This window comes from Entelurus aequoreus, linkage group LG18, assembly GCF_033978785.1.
Source record: "Entelurus aequoreus isolate RoL-2023_Sb linkage group LG18, RoL_Eaeq_v1.1, whole genome shotgun sequence".
NCBI lineage: Eukaryota > Metazoa > Chordata > Actinopteri > Syngnathiformes > Syngnathidae > Entelurus > Entelurus aequoreus.
Genome location: NC_084748.1, coordinates 38036476 through 38058575, shown reverse-complemented (window position 1 = coordinate 38058575; position 22100 = coordinate 38036476). Strand labels below are relative to the sequence as shown.

The window sequence follows — 22100 nt, the reverse complement described above, 5'->3', positions numbered from 1 at the left end:
AAACAGGAGCGCCAGCAGCATGTTGGACAAAAAGTGTCAAATCTGCAGTGGGAAAAGTCTTCTGCTCTCATGCAGCTTTTCTACAGATGTGTGCTCGCTACCAGGAAGAGAAACCTCACTTATGTACAAGGTGTGTATTGTGTTGGCTAAAGCCTTTCCTTAGTCCTCAGTGCATATTAGGTTACCAAGCAACAATAGGGCTGGATTTTTTATGGAAAAATATTGCCACTTTGTTCCTTTTTTTGTAGAAAGCAATGCCTAATTGATACACAGTATCAAACGATACTAAACAAATAATAACTCACAGAAAGACAAGTATTGAAAAGTTGGAATAGACTAATGCGCAAATATGGTTGAGGAAAATATACTTTTTAATATCGGAATATGTGTTTTATAATATCAATCAGTAGTTCAGTTATGTGAAATCTCCTACTGTTGCAAAACAAACTGTATTGTCGTGTATAAAGAGAGTATGGCCAACTCGTTTTCCGGCGATCTCCTCAATGATTCGTCAAACTCAAGGCCCAGGGGCAAAATCTGGCCCGCCACATTATTTTATGTGGCCCGCTAAAGCTTGGAAATAATATGCGTTAATAAAGTGCTTAATCTTTTCTTACTAAATAAATTTGTTCTTTCCCTTTTAACGTTAAAAATAATGTACTGCATGCAATTGCATATCTTTTTAAAATTCCATATTATCAAAATCAAAATATTATATTTTTAAATATATTTTTTGTTAAAATAAAGCTAAATACTGTACTTAAATATCTGCCCAACTTTTTATTTCAACAAATTATCAATCAAATTGTAGACTGTAAAATTGAAATTAGATTTTATGTTTAAATTCCACCAACTGAGTTTTTTACCGTAAAATCAACTTTAGTACTTTTTCTTCCATATAAAGTAAGACACTAAAACATTAAAAAAAACAACAACAAAAAAAAACATTAAAAACAACATGATTTTACGGTAAAAATAAATAAACTGGCAGCTCTGTTGCTTGAATTTTACCGTTAAAAACAGTGGTATTGTTTTTCCATCCCATTCCATTTATTAAATTGTTTTATATGCTGTAAAAAACCCACTGCTTTTACTATAAAATTCTGGTGACTGAGCTGCCAGTTTTGAAAGTAAAATGTGAAAATTATCTTTGCTGCTTATGTAAAAAAATATATAGTTAATGTATTATATATATATATATATATATATATATATATATATATATATATATATATATATATATATATATATATATATATATATATATATATATATATGAATATATATATATATATATATATAAATATATATATATATATGAATATATATATACATATATATATGTATATATATATATATATATATATATATATATATATATATGAATATATATATACATATATATGTATATACTGTATATATTCGTATATATTCATATATATATATACTGTATATAAATATATATATACTGTATATACATTCATACATATATATATATATATACTGTATATATATATATATATATATATATATATATATATATATATATATATATATATATATATATATATATATATATATATATATATATATATATACTGTATATATATATATATATATATATATATATATATATATATATATATATATATATATATATATATATATATATATATATATATATATATATATATATATATATATATATATATATATATATATATATATATATTCATATATTACTCATTGTTAAAAGCAGCCCTCTGAGGGCAACCATAACTGCGATGTGGCCCTCAGTGAAAACGAGTTTGATACCCCTGGTCAAAAGGAAGTCACGTGACTACAGAGCGCCATGACTGCTACCGGCTTTGAGCTGATGCTATGTGTTTGCGGCGCTTCCTCGTTAGTTTTTCGACGTGTAAAAATGCCCTGTTGTGCGGCATGGGGCTGCTCCACCCGCGTGAAATAGACGGACATTGAAAGAGTAAAAGAAACCACATTTTGGTTGTGATAATAGATTAGAAAATGAACTGGGAATCTCGTAAAAAATATACAACAAAGTGGCAAGAAATATGTCAATACCGAATAAAGCCAAATATGTTGTGGACCAAAACTCACTCCATATACTCCACTGCTCGCCAGTGTTGCCATATCTGAGTTATTGTGCAGAAATATGGGGAAATAAGTAAAAAATACACATATTCACTTAGCATTTTACAAGAAAGAAAGATCAGTTTGAGAGATACATAATTAGTGATACATACAGAGATTACAAATACATTGGAGGCAAACGGCACGGTTGACATACAGTCGTGGTCAAAAGTTTACATACACTTGTAAAGAACATAATGTCATGGCTGTCTTGTGTTTCCAATATTTCTACAACTCTTGTTTTTTTGTGATAGAGTGATTGGAGCACATACTTGTTGGTCACAAGAAACATTCATGAAGTTTGGTTCTTTTATGAATTTATTATGGGTCTACTGAAAATGTGACCAAATCTGCTGGGTCAAAAGTATACATACAGCAATGTTAATATTTGGTTACATGTCCCTTGGCAAGTTTCACTGCAATAAGGCACTTTTGGTAGCCATCCACGAGCTTCTGGTTGAATTTTTGACAACTCCTCTTGACAAAATTGGTGCAGTTCAGCTAAATGTGTTGGTTTTCTGACATGGACTTGTTTCTTCAGCATTGTCCACACGTTTAAGTCAGGACTTTGGGAAGGCCATTCTAAAATCTTAATTCTATTCTGATTTAGCCATTCCTTTACCACTTTTGACGTGTGTTTGGGGTCATTGTCCGGTTGGAACACCCAACTGCGCCCAAGACCCAACCTCCTGGCTGATGATTTTAGGTTGTCCTGAAGAATTTGGAGGTAATCCTCCTTTTTCATTGTGTCATTTACTGTCTGTAAAGCACCAGTTCTATTGGCAGCAAAACAGGCCCAGAGCATAATACTGGACCACCACCATGCTTGACGGTAGGAGTGGTGTTCCTGGGACTAAAGGCCTCACCTTTTCTCCTCCAAACATATTGCTGGGTATTGTGGCCAAACAGCTCAATTTTTGTTTCATCTGACATCACATGGACAAAGATAAGACCTACTGGAGGAAAGTTCTGTGGTCAGATGAAACAAAAATCTGAGTTGTAAGAAGAGTTGTAGAAATTATTGGAAACACAAGACAGCCATGACATTATGTTCAATACAAGTATATTTAAACTTTTGACCACGACTGTACATCACACAAAAGTCATGATTTCTCCCTGATTGTTGGTCCAAAGTGAATGAAGATTTTGGCAAAATTAGGGTAATAAGTTATTTTTTGGTCATTCTGTGTATTTTTTTAAGTTTCTTGTGCGTGTTAGAGTGGCCGCTGGTCACGAAACACTGCGGGGATGTAGCAGCAGAATGCGTCAAATACGGCCGCAAAATTATACTTTCACAAAATAAAAGCATGTTTTATTGTAAGTTTATGAGCTGGAGTAGCTTTAGAACGATATATAGGCATATTATTTTGGTTTAAACGACAGCAATTGCATGCATCCGGGCACAGCTGCACACGTCCTTGGTAGCCTGTTGTTTAGTTGGCCATACTCTCTTTATACACCACTCTGCTGTCCATTTGATGGTTGCACCCCCTAGTGATTAATTGATGCAACACTACTTCCTGTTGTCCTTCAGGGTTTGCTTTGCATTACAGTAACTACAAAAGTGTCTATATTTTTACAAATCAATAATAGTTGGGTTTTTTTCAAATAGATTATAACATTTGCCAGAAATGATCAGTCAACACTTTCCCTTTATGTTCCCTGTATTGGCCCCAAATTCCAGCTTTGACCAGAATCATTGTTCTTTTTGGAGCACATTCACATAGTGTTAGTGTTCAGTTGTGTGTTTGAACTGGACAGTAGATGCCTGCATATTTGTGGTTTGCCATTTCTCCTCTGCATATTCATGGAATTCTTTTCTCTGCTTTAAACCGCAAATGATCCGTTTTTTAAATGGTAACTTAAATAGAAAGGGGGGCGCTGTCTCCCAAGTCAGTCGACTCAACATTTTAGAGCAGGTAGATGCTTTGACAAAACGTGATGGGCAACAAGTCAGTAGAATTTCTGGTAAAAAGAACTGTCAGTTCTGTTGCCAGAATTGTACTTTTAAAATGAAGTGGTACCATTTTTCCATTTACAGTAAAAACTACTCTATATTATGTTAAAAAAAACAACTGGCAGCTGAGTTGCCATAATTTTACTGTAAAAATAGAAAGTGGTATAATTTTTCATTTACAGTAATGCACTGTCAAAACAACGACTGTAGAACATACGGCAAAAAACCAACAGCTTAGTCGCTATTATTTAATTGATAACAAAAGCGGTATGTTTTTTCCATCGATGGTATTGTACTGTAAAAACAACAGTCGCAGATATTACAACAAAAACTGTCAGCTCAGTCACCATATTTTACAATAAAATTAACAGTGGTATAATTTTTCCTTTTTTTTTTTTACAGTAATTGCACATCAAACACAATGACCGTAGATTTTACAAAAAATAAACTGGATGTTCAGTCGCCAAAATTTTATTGTAAAAATGAAAGTGCCACTGTTTTCCCATTTACAGTAATGCACTGTAAAAACAACAGCCATATATTTTACCGCAAGCGCAGTCGCCGGAATTTTCTATTCACAGTCGCCAGAAATTTACCAATAAATATAAGAGTGGTACCATTTTTCTTTTGATATTCATTCGCTGTAAAATGATAATAAAATAAAATAGCAGCTCAATCGCCAGAATTTTACCGTTAAAAATAACAGTGGAGCCATTTTTGTATTTACAGTAACGCACTGTAAAAACGACTGTGGATTTTACGGTAAAAAAAAACAAAAACTGGCAGCTCAGTCACCATATTTCTACCATAAAAATAACAGAGGTATCATTTTCCCATTTACAGTAATGCACTGTAAAAACAATTTTAAAGTAAAAAACTGGCAGCTAAGTCTCTATAATTTTACCATTAAATATAACAGTGCTAACATTTTTGATTTGCAGTAATGCACTGTATAAACACCAGCCATATATTTTACAGTAAAAAAAAAAATTGGCAGCTGAGTCGCCAGAATTTTACCATTAAAAATAACAATGTAACCATTTTTCTATTTACAGTAATGCAATGTAAAAACAAATCGTTAATTTTAAGGTAATTTTTTTTTATTGTAGTCCACAGATGGTTATTGTTTTTTTGTGTGTAAAACTCAATTAGAAATGCATATTATGAGGTTTAGAGCAGTGGTGTCCAAACTACGGCCCACAGGCCAAGTGCGGCCTGCTGGCGTCTTCAATTTGGCCCGCGAATCGTCATAAGTTTAATAAGGAATCTGGCCGCGTGGAGATTTCAATTAATTTTTAAAAGTACATTTTACTGCTGTTGGTGTGTGGCCGTCTTGTGGACCACATGAGTAATTCAGTAATTCATGCTATGAATGTAACCATATGTAGCTTATATGACTAAATGCAAACAACCTTCCCTAGTCATGGTGCAAAAAAACAACAACACAATCTAAAACGTCCATGCTCCATAAAAAAAATCAGAATTACACCCATTTAAATCCATTACAAAGCATGATGGGGAAAGATGCAAAACACTATTTCCACATTTATCCACGTTAGCTGTTAGATATTTCTGATTGATTACAAAACTTTAAGGAGGTTGTCACAGAAATAAACAAGGTAGGAGTCCAACTTTCACATACTCTTAATATCCAATTATATTTATTTAATATGTACACCGACAAGCAGTAAAAAATGGATGGATGGATGGATGTATATATGTAGGCTTTCGGCTCTTGGCCACATTTTTTTAGCCCAATGTGGCCCCAAGGGCAAAACGTCTGGACAGTGGACACCCCTGGTTCAGAGCATCAATAATAATCATTTTTAAGGTGTTATTTGCGAGGGTTTTGCATTTGCAGGAGGTTTTGGAGCATAGGCCCTGTGAATTGTGGGGCTCTACAGTGCAGTGTCTGCCTTGGCCAGTTAGAGCTTTATGTAATGCCCTCACAGCCTCACTGATGGAGGGCCCCACTGTGAAACAACATCCAACCTTTCACCTGGGGCTCCAGAGGCTCCTCGCTCTCCTGCTGAGCTGGACGCCTGTCTGGAGAAGAGGATGGAGGAGGAGCAGGAGGAGGAGGAGAATGAGGAAGAGAGGACGCCAGATGTTCGTAAAGATGACATGATGGCGAGAAGAACGGGAGTTTTCCACAAGCAGAGCGCGTCGGCGGCATCTTACAACCACTTCCTGCCTCTGCCGGCCTCCAAGCGCTGCCCCCGAGGCGAGGTGGGCTCTGCAGAAGTAGACTGGATGAAGAACGGCAACGTCAGGTGGGATGTTTGGACTGTCTAACAAGCTTGGCGTGGCGTGAATTCCAACATCTCATTGGAGCTTTTGTCACAGAGGAGCGAGGGATGCGGGCAGGGATGAGATTGCAAATGTAACAGTGAAGCAGGAACATGTTGATGATGACGATGATGGTGGTGATGGTGGTGATGAAAACGAGCCTGTGCCTGTCCTGGAGAAGGATGACATGATGGCTCGTAGGACGGGGGCCTTCCATAAATCAAATTTGGCCTTCAGGCATTTCCTGCCGGTGCCAGGAGCGCTTAAATACAACGCCACCACTCACGCTCCCGCGGTGAAGCAAGCCAAGCTCGCTGAGAAGGTGGCGAGCGAGAGGTACGCTCCCGGTGGATGGTTTGTGTTACTGCAACTAACAAAGCATGGAGAAGCTTGCAAAAAAGGGCTAACAGCGAGCGATCATATACTGGACACTACATTATGTACAACTGCACAATCCAAATTCAAGAATTTGACAAGGCACTTCATATGAAATTTCAGCGCAAATGTGACGGCGGCTTGTTCGTGTTTGGGTGTTTCTATGACTGTGGCACCTGTTATGCTTCACCTGCATTTATCTGCACCTAAGAGTTAAAGATAACATACATCTTGTATGTTGCTTTATTGATGAACAAAGTCAGCTGTGGTTGCTATTTCACGCTTCTGATTGGCCAAATTACACAAGACATACGGACAGTTGATTTTAAAATCCCACTGGTTTTGATAGTGTGTTTTTTTTAAACAATTGTGTGTGATTTTTTTATATATCTGTGTTCTGTGTCATAAAGGCAAAAAGCTTATTTGAGTTTAGGGGTTCCTAACCCTTTTTTTAACCTCTGGGCCCAATTTTTCCACTACAGAGATTAAGATTAAGATGAGTTTATTTCAAAGGGGACAATGCAATTTCATAAAACACAGGACTTAGACTTAGACTTAGACTTACTTTTTATTGTTTTTCAAATTTGAACTTTACAGTACAGATAAGAACGAAATTTCGTTGCATTAGCTCATGGTAGTGCAGGAAAAAAATATCAATAAGGTGCAGATATAAATAAATAGATTACTGTACAGATAAATATATTGCACTTTTGCATATGCATCCACGTTTATGGATGTATGTTATATTGTCTTTATATTCCAGTGAGTTAATCCATTTGGGGGGGAATTGAGGGGATTATTATGATGCGTTCAAGAGCTACACATGGTTAAAAAAGCCAGAATTAGCCAGAAGGCTAGTTTTCATCTATAGACTCCTGGCCATGATGTACAAAAGTCAGTAAAATTACAATTTCAAAGAAAAGGAAAAAAGCACACAATACATTCACGATATAATAAAAAATAAAATACAACATCACAACATAAAATTTACCATAGCATCAAAACAGGCTCATATTTTAGTGCTGGCAGCTGTAGGTGTTAATAAACCACATTTTAAATTTTTTTGTGAAGGCCTTGTATGTTGTGACCAGTTTAACCTCCTCAGGTACTGAGTTCCACACATTTGCACTCCTTACTGAGCAGGCCGACTTACTGAAAGTGCTCTTGCGCAGAGGAATATAACAGTCACCTCTTTCAGAGCCTCGAGTGACACGCTCAAGGTTGTTTCTTTGGCTGATGAACTCTGCCAGAGGATCTGAAGCCAATTCGTGCAGTACTTTATTGGTCACTTTTAACCTGCAAATGTGTGAAGACTGTCCCAGTTTAAAATACTGTATTTTTTTAGAATGGCACAGTGATGATAGTGCTTAGGGACGGCGTGGCGAAGTTGGTAGAGTGGCTGTGCCAGCAATCGGGGTGTTGCTGGTTACTGGGGTTCAATTCCCACCTTCTACCTTCCTAGTCACGTCCGTTGTGTCCTTGGGCAAGACACTTCACCCTTGCTCCTGATGGCTGCTGGTTAGCGCCTTGCATGGCAGCTCCCGCCATCAGTGTGTGAATGTGTGTGTGAATGGGTAAATGTGGAAATACTGTCAAAGCGCTTTGAGTACCTTGAAGGTAGAAAAGCGCTATACAAGTATAACCCATTTATCATTTATTTATTTACTTAGGTTTTTTATCCATAACATTACTTGCTTGTTTGTACAAGATTTCCAATGTTTTTCTGTTTTTTAACTCTAACCAGCCTGAGACCAGAGGGGCCCCAAGGTCCTCTTAAATATTAACACTGACGCTTTTATTTTATTTTAATTGTATTCAGTAATTATATCTAACCTACTTACAGTTTACAAACTTGGCAAATGATATAAAACTAGGGATATCCGATAATATCGGACTGCCGATATTATCGGCCGATAAATGCTTTAAAATGTAATATCGGAAATTATCGGTATCGGTTTCATAAAGTAAAATGTATGACTTTTTAAAAACGCCGCTGTACGGAGTGGTACACGGACGCAGGGAGAAGTACAGAGCGCCAAAAAACCTTAAAGGCACTGCCTTTGCGTGCCGTCCAATCACATAATATCTACGGCTTTTCACACACACAAGTGAATGCAAGTCATACTTGGTCAACAGCCATACAGGTCACACTGAGGGTGATCGTATAAACAACTTTAACACTGTTACAAATATGCGCCACACTGTGAACCCACACAAAACAAGAATGACAAACACATTTCGGGAGAACATCCGCACCGTAACACAACATAAACACAACAGAACAAATACCCAGAACCCCTTGCAGCACTAAGTCTTCCGGGACGCTACAATATACACCCCCCACTACTCCCTACCCCCCCCCAACCCCCACCTCAACACCTCCCCCCCAACCCCGCCCACCTCAACCTCCTCATGCTCTCTCAGGGAGAGCATGTCCCAAATTCCAAGCTGCTGTTTTGAGGTATGTAAAAAAAAATAATGCACTTTGTGACTTCAATAATAAATATGGCAGTGCCATGTTGGCCTTTTTTTCCATAACTTGAGTTGATTTATTGTGGAAAACCTTGTTACATTGTTTAATGCATCCAGCGGGGCATCACAACAAAATTAGGCATAATAATGTGTTAATTCCACGACTGTATATATCGGTATCGGTTGATATCGGAATCGGTAATTAAGAGATGGACAATATCGGAATATCGGATATTGGCAAAAAAGCCATTATCGGACATCTCTATATAAAACTATGTGTTGATTACAAAGATTAATATTTATTTGTCATGCAAACCTTAGGCTTAGGTCCGGCTGATTAGAAAAACAAGTACTTACCAAATATACTGCATAAAAAGGGACTCAAAAATAACGGACTAAAAATTAATTTACATAAAATTATGTTTTTCGAAAAAAAAATCGATACAATTTTGGTGCATATTAAAAAAAGTTTCACCCCTTTAGTCATAACTTTTGTGCTCAAGAAACTTTTCTATGACTTTAGCTCCAGACTTTGAGTTTGTCATTACTGCCACAAGTGGTGAACAAGTGTATTACCACTGCGGCCCATAGCTGAGAAAGCGATATTCTTTAGCGGCCCTCTAGGAGGCGCTCGCTGGTTCAGAAGCACTGCTGTAGTTCGTTATGTGCAGGTGTGCCTAATGTCTGTCTGTAGCATGATTTGCATTCATCTTGCCGGGCGCTGTCTTGGATTTGGTTGCAATTTTTTTACCCGAGGCCTGGTGGTCACGGCTCGGCTCCACTGTCTCAGCAGCGGCGTCGGCATGGTGACCCAACGTCAGACTCCGCCCCCTGAACCCTGTCCCAAGAAGTGCGTAGGGCTGGAGGAGCACAAAGGGGACTCTCTTAAGGCCCCTGCTTCCCTGTCCTCTCCATCCCTCCGCTCGGAGGCTGTCCTCCCGCCTTGTAGGGAGGCGGAGTTAGGAAGTAAGGTGGCGAGGGCTGAGGAAAGGATGGAGGAGAGCAAAAAGGACGATGCGCCAAGAAAGAAAGCCTTCTGGGTGGAGGATGATCTGCCACCAATAATGTGAGACGTCGACATTTTGCTGCATGCGTCTTTACTTCCTTTCATCCTCTCTTTGAATGGAAGTAAACAGTGTTTACAGGATTTCTCGCCGACGTTACGCCCCGCGGCCTGGTCGCCATCCCTCTTGTTTACTTTATTTTCTTCTTCCAGGGTGAGCCGGCGAGTTGCTTTAATGTCTGAGGACGCCGAGTAAGTTTGTTGACGTGGATCTGCATGCTAACAATAACTATGTGCACTTCAGCAATGAGTGGAACCTCTAAAGTCGAACACAGTCCCGCTTCCAAAAGATCTTTCTCGTAGAAGTTAACGGAATGATCTGTTCCAGTGTCAACGTCTTTATGAGTGGTTAGAGGGCCCGCCCTGAGATCGGTAGGTTGTGAGTTCAAACCCCGGCCGAGTCAAATCAAAGACTATAAAAATTGGACCCATTATCTCCCTGCTTGGCACTCAGCATCAAGGGTTGGAATTGGGGGTTGAATCACCAAAAATGAATCCCGGGCGCGGCCACCGCTGCTGCTCACTGCTCCCCTCACCTCCCAGGGGGTGATCAAGGGTGATGGGTCAAATGCAGAGAATAATTTCGCCACACCTCGTGTGTGTGTGTGTGTGACAATCATTGATACTTTAACTTTTTAACTTAACTGCCAAGGTCATTTAAAAGTATGTTGTTTTTTTTATTCTTAAAGGGGAACTGCACTTTCTTTGAAATGTTGTTTATCATTCACAATCCTTATGTAAGACAAGAACTAGAGATGTCCGATAATGTCGGCCTGCCGATATTATCGGCCGATAAATGCTTTAAAAAATGTGATATTGGAAATGATCGGTATCGTTTTTTTATTATCGGTATCGTTTTTTTTGTGTTTTTATTTATTTATTTTATTTTATTTTTATTTTTATTAAATCAACATAAAAAACACAAGATACACTTACAATTAGTGCACCAACCCAAAAAACCTCCCTCCCCCATTTACACTCATTCACACTAATTCGCACAAAAGGGTTGTTTCTTTCTGTTATTAATATTCTGGTTCCTACATTATATAGCAATATATATCAATACAGTCTGCAAGGGATACAGTCCGTAAGCACACATGATTGTGCGTGCTGCTGGTCCACTAATAGTACTAACCTTTAACAGTTAATTTTACTCATTTTCATTAATTACTAGATTCTATGTAACTGTTTTTATATTGTTTTACTTTCTTTTTTATTCAAGGAAATGTTTTTAATTGATTTATCTTATTTTATTTGATTAATTTTTTAAAAAAGGACCTTATCTTCACCATACCTGGTTGTCCAAATTAGGCATAATAATGTGTTAATTCCACGACTGTATATATCGGTATCGGTTGATATCGGAATCGGTAATTAAGAGATGGACAATATCGGAATAGCCATTATCGGACATCCCTAGTCATTATCGGACATCCCTAACAAGAACACATGTTTTTTTTATGGATTCTAAAATCAGCTAACAATGTAGCTAATACTGCCTATAAAGTGCTCTAAAAAAATATCCCAAAACCTCCGTAATCGTTTTATACATGCTGTAAGTATATATGTAATGTAGTGACAGGCACATTCATAATAACATGTAATATTTACGTACTTTGCTCATTTTAAGCATACGGCAGCGTATTAATTTCACAGACGCATCACAACGTTCGCCATTTCCTACAACAACAACAACAACTGTTAATTATGAGAGACAACAAATACTACTTTGGGACAAAAGATGATCCAGAACCTTATATTTTTTAGCCTGAATATAAGGAGGATGATCTACAAGTTTTACAAGGTGAGTGATAAGCAGATCCAGCAAGTAGCAGTATTGCTAAGTGCTAACTAAACAATAAATACAAACTACGCACATAATAAAACAACCACTTACTAAGCAGAGTGAAATGACAGCATAATTAATAACAAGCTGCACAGCATTAAAACATGCACACAGTGACTTCCTGTTCAGGGCAAAATAGGCTTCAAAATAAGAGTGTGACAGTTTTAACCTGGCAACTAACAAAATGCACTGATTTTTTTGGAAACATTTTTGCCATTGGAAAAAGATGTATGTATTCGACAGATAAGAGTATAAAATATCATATAATTAAAAATATGCGCAGATGGAGAAAAAATAAAATCAACAAAACTATCTTTGTTATCATTCTTCCTATGCCACTGGCTAAAGTTACAAATAAATGTTATCTTGACACCAGCTTATGTCGACACCAGTCAGCCTGTTACGCGGGCTCCATCAAGTGAGATTTGATTCATTATTTAAGTACAGTGTTTTATTTTTTTATGTTGAAAGACAGTGTTACTGTTCAAAATGTGTGTAATGTCACAGTGGCCAAAACATTAAATATACTTGTTCAATAAAACTGCCTTGTTTTAATGGATACTTAGGCGTACTACGCTACTGTATTTTAATCTTGGTCATTATGGTGATACTTGAAGAGCCAAGTGTTTTCTCAGGTGGTACTTGGTAAAAAAAACAAATTTTTTTTTGGAGAACTACTGTTGTAGAGTTTTTTAAAAAAGACATCAGGAGGTTGCCTACAGCCACATGACCCATGTGTGACGGTGGTTAGAACCCTGATTCTAGTCTGCATTTTTTCCCCCCCAACTTTTAGTAGAATTCCACATTTCGCACCACCTCAAAGGTGTTCGACTTTAGAGATTTCCACTGTATTTCCACGGCGAGCCTGCTTCACTCTCAAGGTGTTTGTTGCTAACGTAGCTTGCTTTTTAATATTTTTTGTTTGTTTGCCATTTCTTTGTTTATTGACTCGTATTGCCGAAAGTGTGATGCAAGCAGTGGTGCTCTTTTCATATATATATATACATATATAACACAAAGTATTTTTTTCCTGTTTAGGAGCGTGAGCCTGAGCGATATTGTCAACGAGGACGAGGCGGGACATTTGCCGCATGCGCTCAGCGTGTCGCGTCACGAGCGCATGCATGAGCAGTACAACAGCTTCCAAGAGGAGGACGACCAGTGGCGAAGCGTAAGCGCACACAAACATGTCACATTTTTATTTTTATTTAGCCTTTATTTAACCAGGTACAATCCCATTGAGATCAAAGATCTCTTTTCCAAGGGAGACCTGGCCAAGAGGGCAGCAGCAAGGTTTCATTAAAAACAATAAACAACACATAAAACATCAAATTTACAACATTAAAACTTGCTCACATAACACATGTGCATACAGACAACATAGACTGCAATCCTTTCACAGAAGCTTTAAACTAATTTAATGTAACAAGGGTTTGAAGTTGAAGATTCGATTGTAGGTTATTCCAAGCCTTTGGTGCTGAAAACCGAAATGCTTTTTACAACCCACCTTCCGCGGGTGGAAAAAGTACAACAACGTCATATTTGCCGACAGGACTTGGCGCGGTGGAAGACCCGGCGTCGCTGCACCTCGCAGGAGCTGATCAAGAAAGAAGAGGAGAGGAAAAGGATGGAGAGAATGAAAGAAGAGGGAGGCGACTGCAACAAGAGGAAGAGCATCAAGACCTACAAGGAGATTGTGGAGGATAAGTAAGCATTGTCTTATAAAGGAAGTTTGCACTGTACTACTGCAATGCACCCTTTTCCACTGCACGGTACCTACAGTAGGACTGGATACGTTTTTGCCTCATCTCTTACTTAAAGCGTGAGTGAAAAATGCATGAAAAATGCACTACTATAGCGTGAGAAAAGAGATGATACAGTTTTATATGCTTAGGAATAGTACTTAGTGGTGGTACTGCAGCTAGTCCTGGATAAATGAACCAACCCCCGCTCCTTAATCCTTCAATCCCACGCAGGATTCTCACAGGAATGAGGCAAAAACTAATCCAGACCTACTTGTTGTTGACATATTTCGACTGCAAGAGAAGATACTATTTCTTGCAAAGCGTTGCTGTTGCCAAAGCTGCTTAGCTGCTTCAGACCCAAAATGGCATCACTATTCATTGCATGGGCATCAATAATGTTGAAAGTAGGGGTTGGTCCGATATCGGCAAAAAAAACCACACAGGTTTGAATATATATCAGCTTACATAAAATTTCTAATATAATCGCACCAATACAATCAGTCCTGCAGCGTGTTTACTTGTACAAAGCTGGACAGCCAGTTGACATCTAAATGTATTTATTTATTTGAATTAGGACAATTCATATTCATCAACATAGAGCAACAATGTAAACATGATGGAGTTAGCCCAATAGCTAATTTTCATCCGTTGTCCTAAGGCAGGTTTATACAGTAAACATGCAACAGGTCATGATGCAAAAGAATACATAAATCACAAGACATTACAAATTACAAGCATACCATAAGCACAGACCATGGACAAAAAAAATAAAACAAACAACAAACAAAAACAAAAAACAAGTGAATAATCTAATTGTGCGTGTTTTCAACTACTGTTTCAGTGCAGTTTTAAATGTTGAATAGTCCTTAAATGTCCTACAATATGCACACAAGTTTGGTCTTTTCTTCTATTTTAGTCAAGTCATTTACAAAAGGTATACCTGGTAGGCGGTAGGCTACTTGGAGCTAGCAGCTACACAACAGCTCAGCATACAATAGCACACAAGCTAGACATACGTAATTAGTGTCCTTTATCTAGTGATATTGCAGTTTAAAAGCACATTTGTCCAAATAAACAAGTATCAAAAAATTATAGTTAGGCTACAGCACCCCCCGCGACCCCGAAAGGGACAAGCGGTAGAAAATGGATGGATGGATATTTATTTTAACGGGCATGACGGCGCGCTGTCACGCCATGAGATTGCTGGGTTTACGAGCAGAGGAGTGTGTTCGGCAGCGCACAGTCACTGAGTACTTACAAGCAGACACAGTGTGTAGACAGAAAATGGAGAATGGACGCATTTTGGCCTTAAAACTGACGATAAAAGTGAAGTTATAACACTGAAACGCCCTCAAGAAGAGGTGCTTTAAGACATGGCTAGCTAGCTAGCAGCGAACATCCATCCGCAGTCTGCAGTGTTTTAGCTGCTTCTTAATCACTAATCCTGGTCTCCATGGCGACAAATAAAGTAAGCTTCTTACAAGTATCATCCCTGCAGGACGAGGAATAGCTAAACATGCTTCACTACACACCGTAGGAGGATACAATAGCTCATCGGCGTCACCGTTAACAAAATGCCATTGGTGGATCTACACCAATTAGGGGCGGTATAGCTCGGTTGGTAGAGTGGCCGTGCCATCAACCTGAGGGTTGCAGGTTCGATCCCCACTTCCGCCATCCTAGTCACTGCCGTTGTGTCCTTGGGCAAGACACTTTACCCACCTGCTCCCAGTGCCACCCACACTGGTTTAAATGTAACTTAGATATTGGGTTTTCACTATGTAAAGCGCTTTGAGTCACTAGAGAAAAGCGCTATATAAATATAATTCACTTCACTTCACACCTAACATCCACTGTAATGATACCAAGTACAATAGCGTTTCTAGCCGATACCACTATGATTACATCAATATTTTTTATCGTCACAAAATCTTTTTTCCTTTCTTTAAAGTTCATATCAAAAGGGACAAGTGGTAGAAAATGGATGGATGGATATTATGTTTATAAATTCAGTAAATATGTCCTTTGAATATGAGCAATGTATGATCCTGTGACTACTTGGTATCGGATCGATACCTAAATTTGTGGTATCATCCCAAACTAATGTAAAGTATCCAAACAACAGAAAAATAAATGATTATTACATTTTAACAGAAGTGTAGATAGAACATTTTGAAACAGAAAATAAGCAGATATTGACAGTAAATGAACAAGTAGAGTAATAATCAATTTTTACAGCTTGTCCTTTATTGTTTTGACAAAATAATAGAATGATAAATGACACAATATGTAACTGCATCTGTCAGCAGACAAATTAGGAGCCTTTGTTACGACTTGTCCAGGGTGTACCCCGCCTTCCGCCCGATTGTAGCTGAGATAGGCTCCAGCGCCCCCCGCAACCCCGAAGGGAATAAGCGGTAGGAAATGGCTGGATGGATGTTTACTTACTACTAAAAAACAAGTTGAGTTGAGTGGAGTTGAGTTTGAGTTTATTTGGAACATGCAAGCATACAACATGATACATCACAAATTCCATTTTCTCTTTTCATCATGTTCGAAAAGGAGTAGGAAGAAGCAGAGCTTATTTAATCCTACCCCTTTTCTTTTACATAACAGTTGCTAAAACTTTTGTTCACTTCCTGTTCTCAATTTATTCACAATATACTCCATAAGTAATCACAATTTTAAAAAAAATTATAATAATAATTGGTGAAGTAAGTTATATTTCATATGATGAGATGAGTAAGATTATTTTGAGAATGAATGAATGAATGGATGGATGAAATAAATTGTCTTGTATGTTCACTATTTTATTTAAGGCCAAAATTTTTCTTCGATTGCAATAAGAAACATATGTTTAATGTACCGTGAGATTTTTTGCTAAAATAAAGCCAATAATGCCATTTTTTGTGGTCCCCTTTATTTAGAAAAATATTGAAAAGTATCGAAGTAAATTTTTATACCGGTACCAAAATATTAGTATCGGGACAACCCGAGTCCAAAATATACTGTAAGTTTTGTTTTTCATGGTAAAGGTTAAGAAAATATAATTTCACAATGAACATGTGTTTTACATAAAACAGAATGAAAATGGGGACGTTTTTAGAGCTGTGATGAAAGCATTCTTTCAAAGAAGTGACTTTTATCACCTCATGGTTCTAAAAACGTGTCCAAGAAGAGCAAAGTTATTATTTTCTTGTTTTCAGGGAGCGCCGAGAAGCAGAGCTGTGCGAGGCCTATCGCAACGCAGCCACTCCAGAGGAGGCGGCCATGGTTCTGCAACGCTACGCTCTCCGCTTCACCATCAGCGACGCCACGCTGGACTACCTCAAGCTCCCAAGGTCCACCTCGGACCCCGAAGAGGCCCTAAATCAGGCGCCGCACACGCAGGAAGCAGTTAATGAAATGTTGGAGGAGCCAGCATCAACAGAAGAGGAGAGCATGAAATGTGAAGAGATAAAAACAGTGACACTCGATACTTTCTCCGACCCGCTGACGCCCACTGGGACGCTCCACTCTCCAGAAAACACATCCAAAGAATTCAACCAACGTCCAATCCAAACACGTCCAGAACAACTCATCCCTGTGGACGCTCCGTCACAGTCCAGAACCAACCCACCTGAGGTCATACAAGTGCAACCTCCCACCGTAAAGCCCGTACTGACGATACCCTCGCCTTCATCGGCACCTTCCCGACCCGTCCCTCTGCTTGCCGCCAAGCCCTACTGCCAGCCTCGGAGCTCACATGGAGTCAAGGTGAACGCAAACACTTCCTGTTAATGTCATGTGACCAAAGGCTACATAACATAATCTTATTTTTTATGTGTGCTGCCAGAGGCAATGATATAAATGAAAAAAAAATCTGAAATAAAACTAAACATTTCTAATAACTAAATGGATAGATAGCCAATATGGATAATGTGTATTATATTTATTGTAAATAAATCTTATTTACTCATAAAACTTTTAAAATGGAAATTAAATTAAATTAAAAATGGACTTTCGCTGATGTGTTGGACTTTCACAATATTATGTCAGACCCACTCGACATCCATTGCTTTCGGTATCCCCTAGAGGGGGAGGAGTGTTACCCACATATGCGGTCCTCTCCAAGGTTTCTCATAGTCATTCACATTGACGTCCCACTGGGGTGAGTTTTCCTTGCCCGTATGTGGGCTCTGTACCGAGGATGTCGTTGTGGCTTGTACAGCCCTTTGAGACACTTGTGATTTAGGGCTACCGGGTATATAAATAAACATTGATTGATTGATTGAATTAAAGAATGAACAAACACAATTGATATAGAATCATAAAAAATCTTGAAGAATCCATAAAAAACAGCTCAACAGTTTTAAAAATACTCAATTAAAAACTTGCAAATAGAAATTGAATGAATAAACAAACAAAAAATTAACAGATTGGCAATTGAAAAAAATAATGCTTACTTTTTCTATAAATATTTTAAAAATAAAGACAATGAATAATAAAAAATACAAATTATAATATAAATATAAATACAGAAATTAATAGAAATAATTATATATATATATATATATATATATATATATATATATATATATATATATATATATATATATATATATATATATATATATATATATATTGTATTTTATAACATAATAAAAAACATTGAATTGAAAAAATACATGTGGCAATAATAATAATAATAGATAGTAAATTCATTTTGATTTATTTTAAACTAATTAAAGAATAAGCTAAACAAGAAAAATCAATATAAATTAATTAAAAAACCTCAAAATATTTAATATAATTTTATATTAACTGTATTACTGTACATTGAAAAAATACACATGTAAAAACAGGAAAATATAATTTGAAAATCTTTCATATCAAACAATTCAAAGAATAAACCAAATAAATCTATATATAATAAGTATATGAAATCAATATGTAATCTAACATTGTCATTTTTAAAAATACAATAAAAATAACACGTGTAACAATTGAAAAATATTATGAATAAATAAAAAATGCAACTTAATTTGATAGAAAACTCACTTAAAAAAAATATATATATATATTAAGTAATCACTATAAAATACAACAGTGTAATTTTAAAAGCAATCATTTTAAATAATACATGTGCAAAATATTACAATAAATCCATCTAAATTCCATATAAACCTAATATAAAATAAACCAAATAAATAGTATAATTATTTCAATTAATAATATTAATGACCCCTGGTTGCGACACAGAATTACCTTGACATAATCCTTCGTATATTCCAGTCAGGCTGGCTGTGGACCTTTCATGCAAAACCAACTTTTCTTATCTATAGGTGCCTGTTTTTGTGTATTTGGGAACTGCACATATATAATCTGGTATGTAGACCAAAAGGATGTGTTTTAAATGTAGAAAAAAAATCATAATATGATCCCTTTAGGAGGGTCTTTGCTGCCTCACATAACAGAGAAAGGACGGGAAGAATGGGCTGGCATCTGCTTTTTTTTGTTTGTTGTTATCATAGTGAGTCATTATTAGTCATTACACTCCTAATCCATGTCGGCCCTCAGATGGACGGCCTTGTACGAATAAACGGGGACTCGCCCGCTTCGCCGTCAGAGAAGAAAGACCTCTTCGCAAACGAGGCTTCGTCTTTAGATCCTGAAAGTGTCCCCGAGATGCCAGACAAGTCCCCTACTCCTCTTCAGGCGTCATCCTCCTCGTCCTCTTCGTCGTCCTTCTCCTCGTCCTCCTCCACCATCAGCTCGCTGTTCAGCGGGAGAAACTGCATCACCAAAACCACCATCGTCACGGAACTCACCCAAACGGTGGTGGAGCCACAGCAACTGGAGGTTGACGACCAGGTAAGTGTTCTCAAGGCGGAGCCTGCGTGATATCACCGCTAATGAATATTTCACTTACAGGTGATCAACACTACCACGCTTGAGAAGGCAGCAGGAGAGCAGCCGGCTCGGTCGCCATCTTTATCATTATCGTCGACAATCAGCATCCCGGAATATTCTCCCACCGTCACAGGTACCTCTGCTTCATACGGGAAATACACATTTAGTGATTAAAAATATTGATTCATTGTTTTTTTCAGAAAATTATTCATCTCTGAATGTTCTGAACTTCTTGTCCTATGAGCTGGATAGTGCTCCCTCTGCTGGTTGAAGCCATGTATAGCATGTTGTATTTGCCTCAGTTGCTTTAGGGCACGTTTATTCGATTAATCAACAATCAATTCCATCTAATTGACAGAATTCCAAACAATCAATTATTTCTCGCCTTTTAAGAAACATTTCAAAAATATATAGAATTTTGAAGTACCACGTTTTGGGTTTTTTGTCGATCATGGTTTAGCGTATAATATTTTCGTCTGTGCTGTCTTTGGGTAATAAATGTCTATTTGTACAATTATGTAATATAATGTATATGTATTTATATATAAAAACAAAAAACCCAACGTGTACTTGTACACAGTTTGACAATTCAAGAACTAATTTGCCTTATTTTTTTACATTATTTTATTGATATTAATTCATATTAAAATTTTAATTAATATCATATATATATAACAGGAAATAGAATTATAATTATTTAGTATAATTATAATAATAATTATTATAATTATTTAGATTTCATATCTAACTAATAAAAGAAAAAAAACAATATAGTAAGTAAATGAAAAATCAAGATACAAAACTAACATTAAAAAAACTCAATACAAATGTGTATATATATATATATATATATATATATATATATATATATATATATATATATATATATATATATATATATATATATATATATATATATATATATATATATATATATATATATTTTATTTTTTTTTTACATTTTTTTTTTTGTAAATACCTATTTTGTTAGCTTTTCTCACATTCCAAAACATGCCGCTTATTCTAGATGGTTAACCATTTTTTAAAATTAGTTAATTTTATTAAAAAATATATTTTTGGAAATAATGTATTTAAATTCAAATATTTCTTTAAATACAGTAGATCCCCGACTATTTGCGGTTTGCCACCGTCTCCCTCTCATTCTCTTCTTTAAATCATGAATTATTATCATTTTTTTGTGTGTACTTAAATATGAAGTGCTTAGTTTGATGGCAATGGTATATTATTTATTTGTTCACTGTTCTGTTACAGAGAACAAGGAAATTGGATAAAAATGCTATAGAATGAAAAGGGGTAGGATTAAATAAGCTCTGCTTCTTCCTACTCCTTTTCGGACGTGCTTTAATGAAACAACTGGAATTGTGTGATGCATTACATTGTATCGTATGCATGTTCGAAATAAACTGAAACTGAACTGAACTGAACTGAACTATCTGCAGGGAATAGATTCATGTAGCTATCAATCCAACAGAGGGCGCAGTTGAGTAAGCACATCTCTATATATTGCATGCCTTTAATAATGTGTAAAACTGAATTAGGCAAGATATTGGATAAGCCAAGTAACCGGTAATAACTACAAATTGAGTCTGTAAGTTTTACCACTGGGAATGCTATGATATGCTTATGTCAGCCTTCATGCCAGCATGTAAAAGTATTCCCCGAGCTTTGAACTTCATCATCTGCCCTGTCTCCATCCACAGAAGGACTGGAGGAGAGCAGTGTGAGCGTGAGTACATTCAAACTACGTCAGCTTTTTTCTTTCACTTGGATTTAGCTTCTCCTTCCTTGCCCAATTTGACTTCCTGTTTACCTCTTGTGTCCTGTAGATGTAGTCAAACATGTACCCTTACCTTTCCTCTTTTTCTGTCCTTTTGCTCTCTATGTGTGTGTGTGTGAGTGTGTCTCTTTCTGTGTGTGTGTGTGTGTTTGGTTGTCGGATGGGGTCCGATTAGATTGAGACCCCCATGTTGAACTTGGCTAAACGTGTTAATCACTGGGTCTGGGACCCCAATGAGGAGCGTAAACGGGTGGAAAGGTGGCAACAAGAGCAGGAGCGCCTCCTTCAGGTACACGGGTGGAATGATGAGGATGCTTTGTGTTTGCATGGTGGCTCCCTAGATGTTTACCTCTGATGGCTTTGTAAAAAGAACAAAGGCTTTACTTTCTGCTCGGGTTGCCAAAAGTATTGATACTTTGACACCGACACACAAAAAAATACATCAATACCTACAGTTTTCAGCATCGTGAGTATCGTGCGTGTCATGCTTGTCAGTCCCCATAAATACCAAA

At 37.0% G+C, this 22100-nt stretch overlaps 1 protein-coding gene across 9 annotated transcripts in view; it reads left to right on the top strand.

The window, feature by feature from the left end:
• limch1a (LIM and calponin homology domains 1a) overlaps nucleotides 1-22100 on the top strand; it is a 79561-nt gene that overhangs the window by 46920 nt on the left and 10541 nt on the right. For 4 of the 9 annotated variants that reach the window (XM_062027114.1, XM_062027121.1, XM_062027118.1 and 1 more), the window contains 11 exons: nucleotides 6061-6381; nucleotides 6455-6733; nucleotides 10035-10310; nucleotides 10461-10499; nucleotides 13192-13324; nucleotides 13706-13860; nucleotides 17105-17654; nucleotides 19458-19751; nucleotides 19812-19923; nucleotides 21512-21537; nucleotides 21764-21877. In XM_062027114.1, coding sequence (XP_061883098.1) covers nucleotides 6061-6381; nucleotides 6455-6733; nucleotides 10035-10310; nucleotides 10461-10499; nucleotides 13192-13324; nucleotides 13706-13860; nucleotides 17105-17654; nucleotides 19458-19751; nucleotides 19812-19923; nucleotides 21512-21537; nucleotides 21764-21877 — 2299 coding nt within the window. The remainder of the gene's footprint in view (nucleotides 1-6060; nucleotides 6382-6454; nucleotides 6734-10034; nucleotides 10311-10460; nucleotides 10500-13191; nucleotides 13325-13705; nucleotides 13861-17104; nucleotides 17655-19457; nucleotides 19752-19811; nucleotides 19924-21511; nucleotides 21538-21763; nucleotides 21878-22100) is intronic. The other 5 variants (XM_062027117.1, XM_062027116.1, XM_062027115.1 and 2 more) reach the window with 4 other exon arrangements.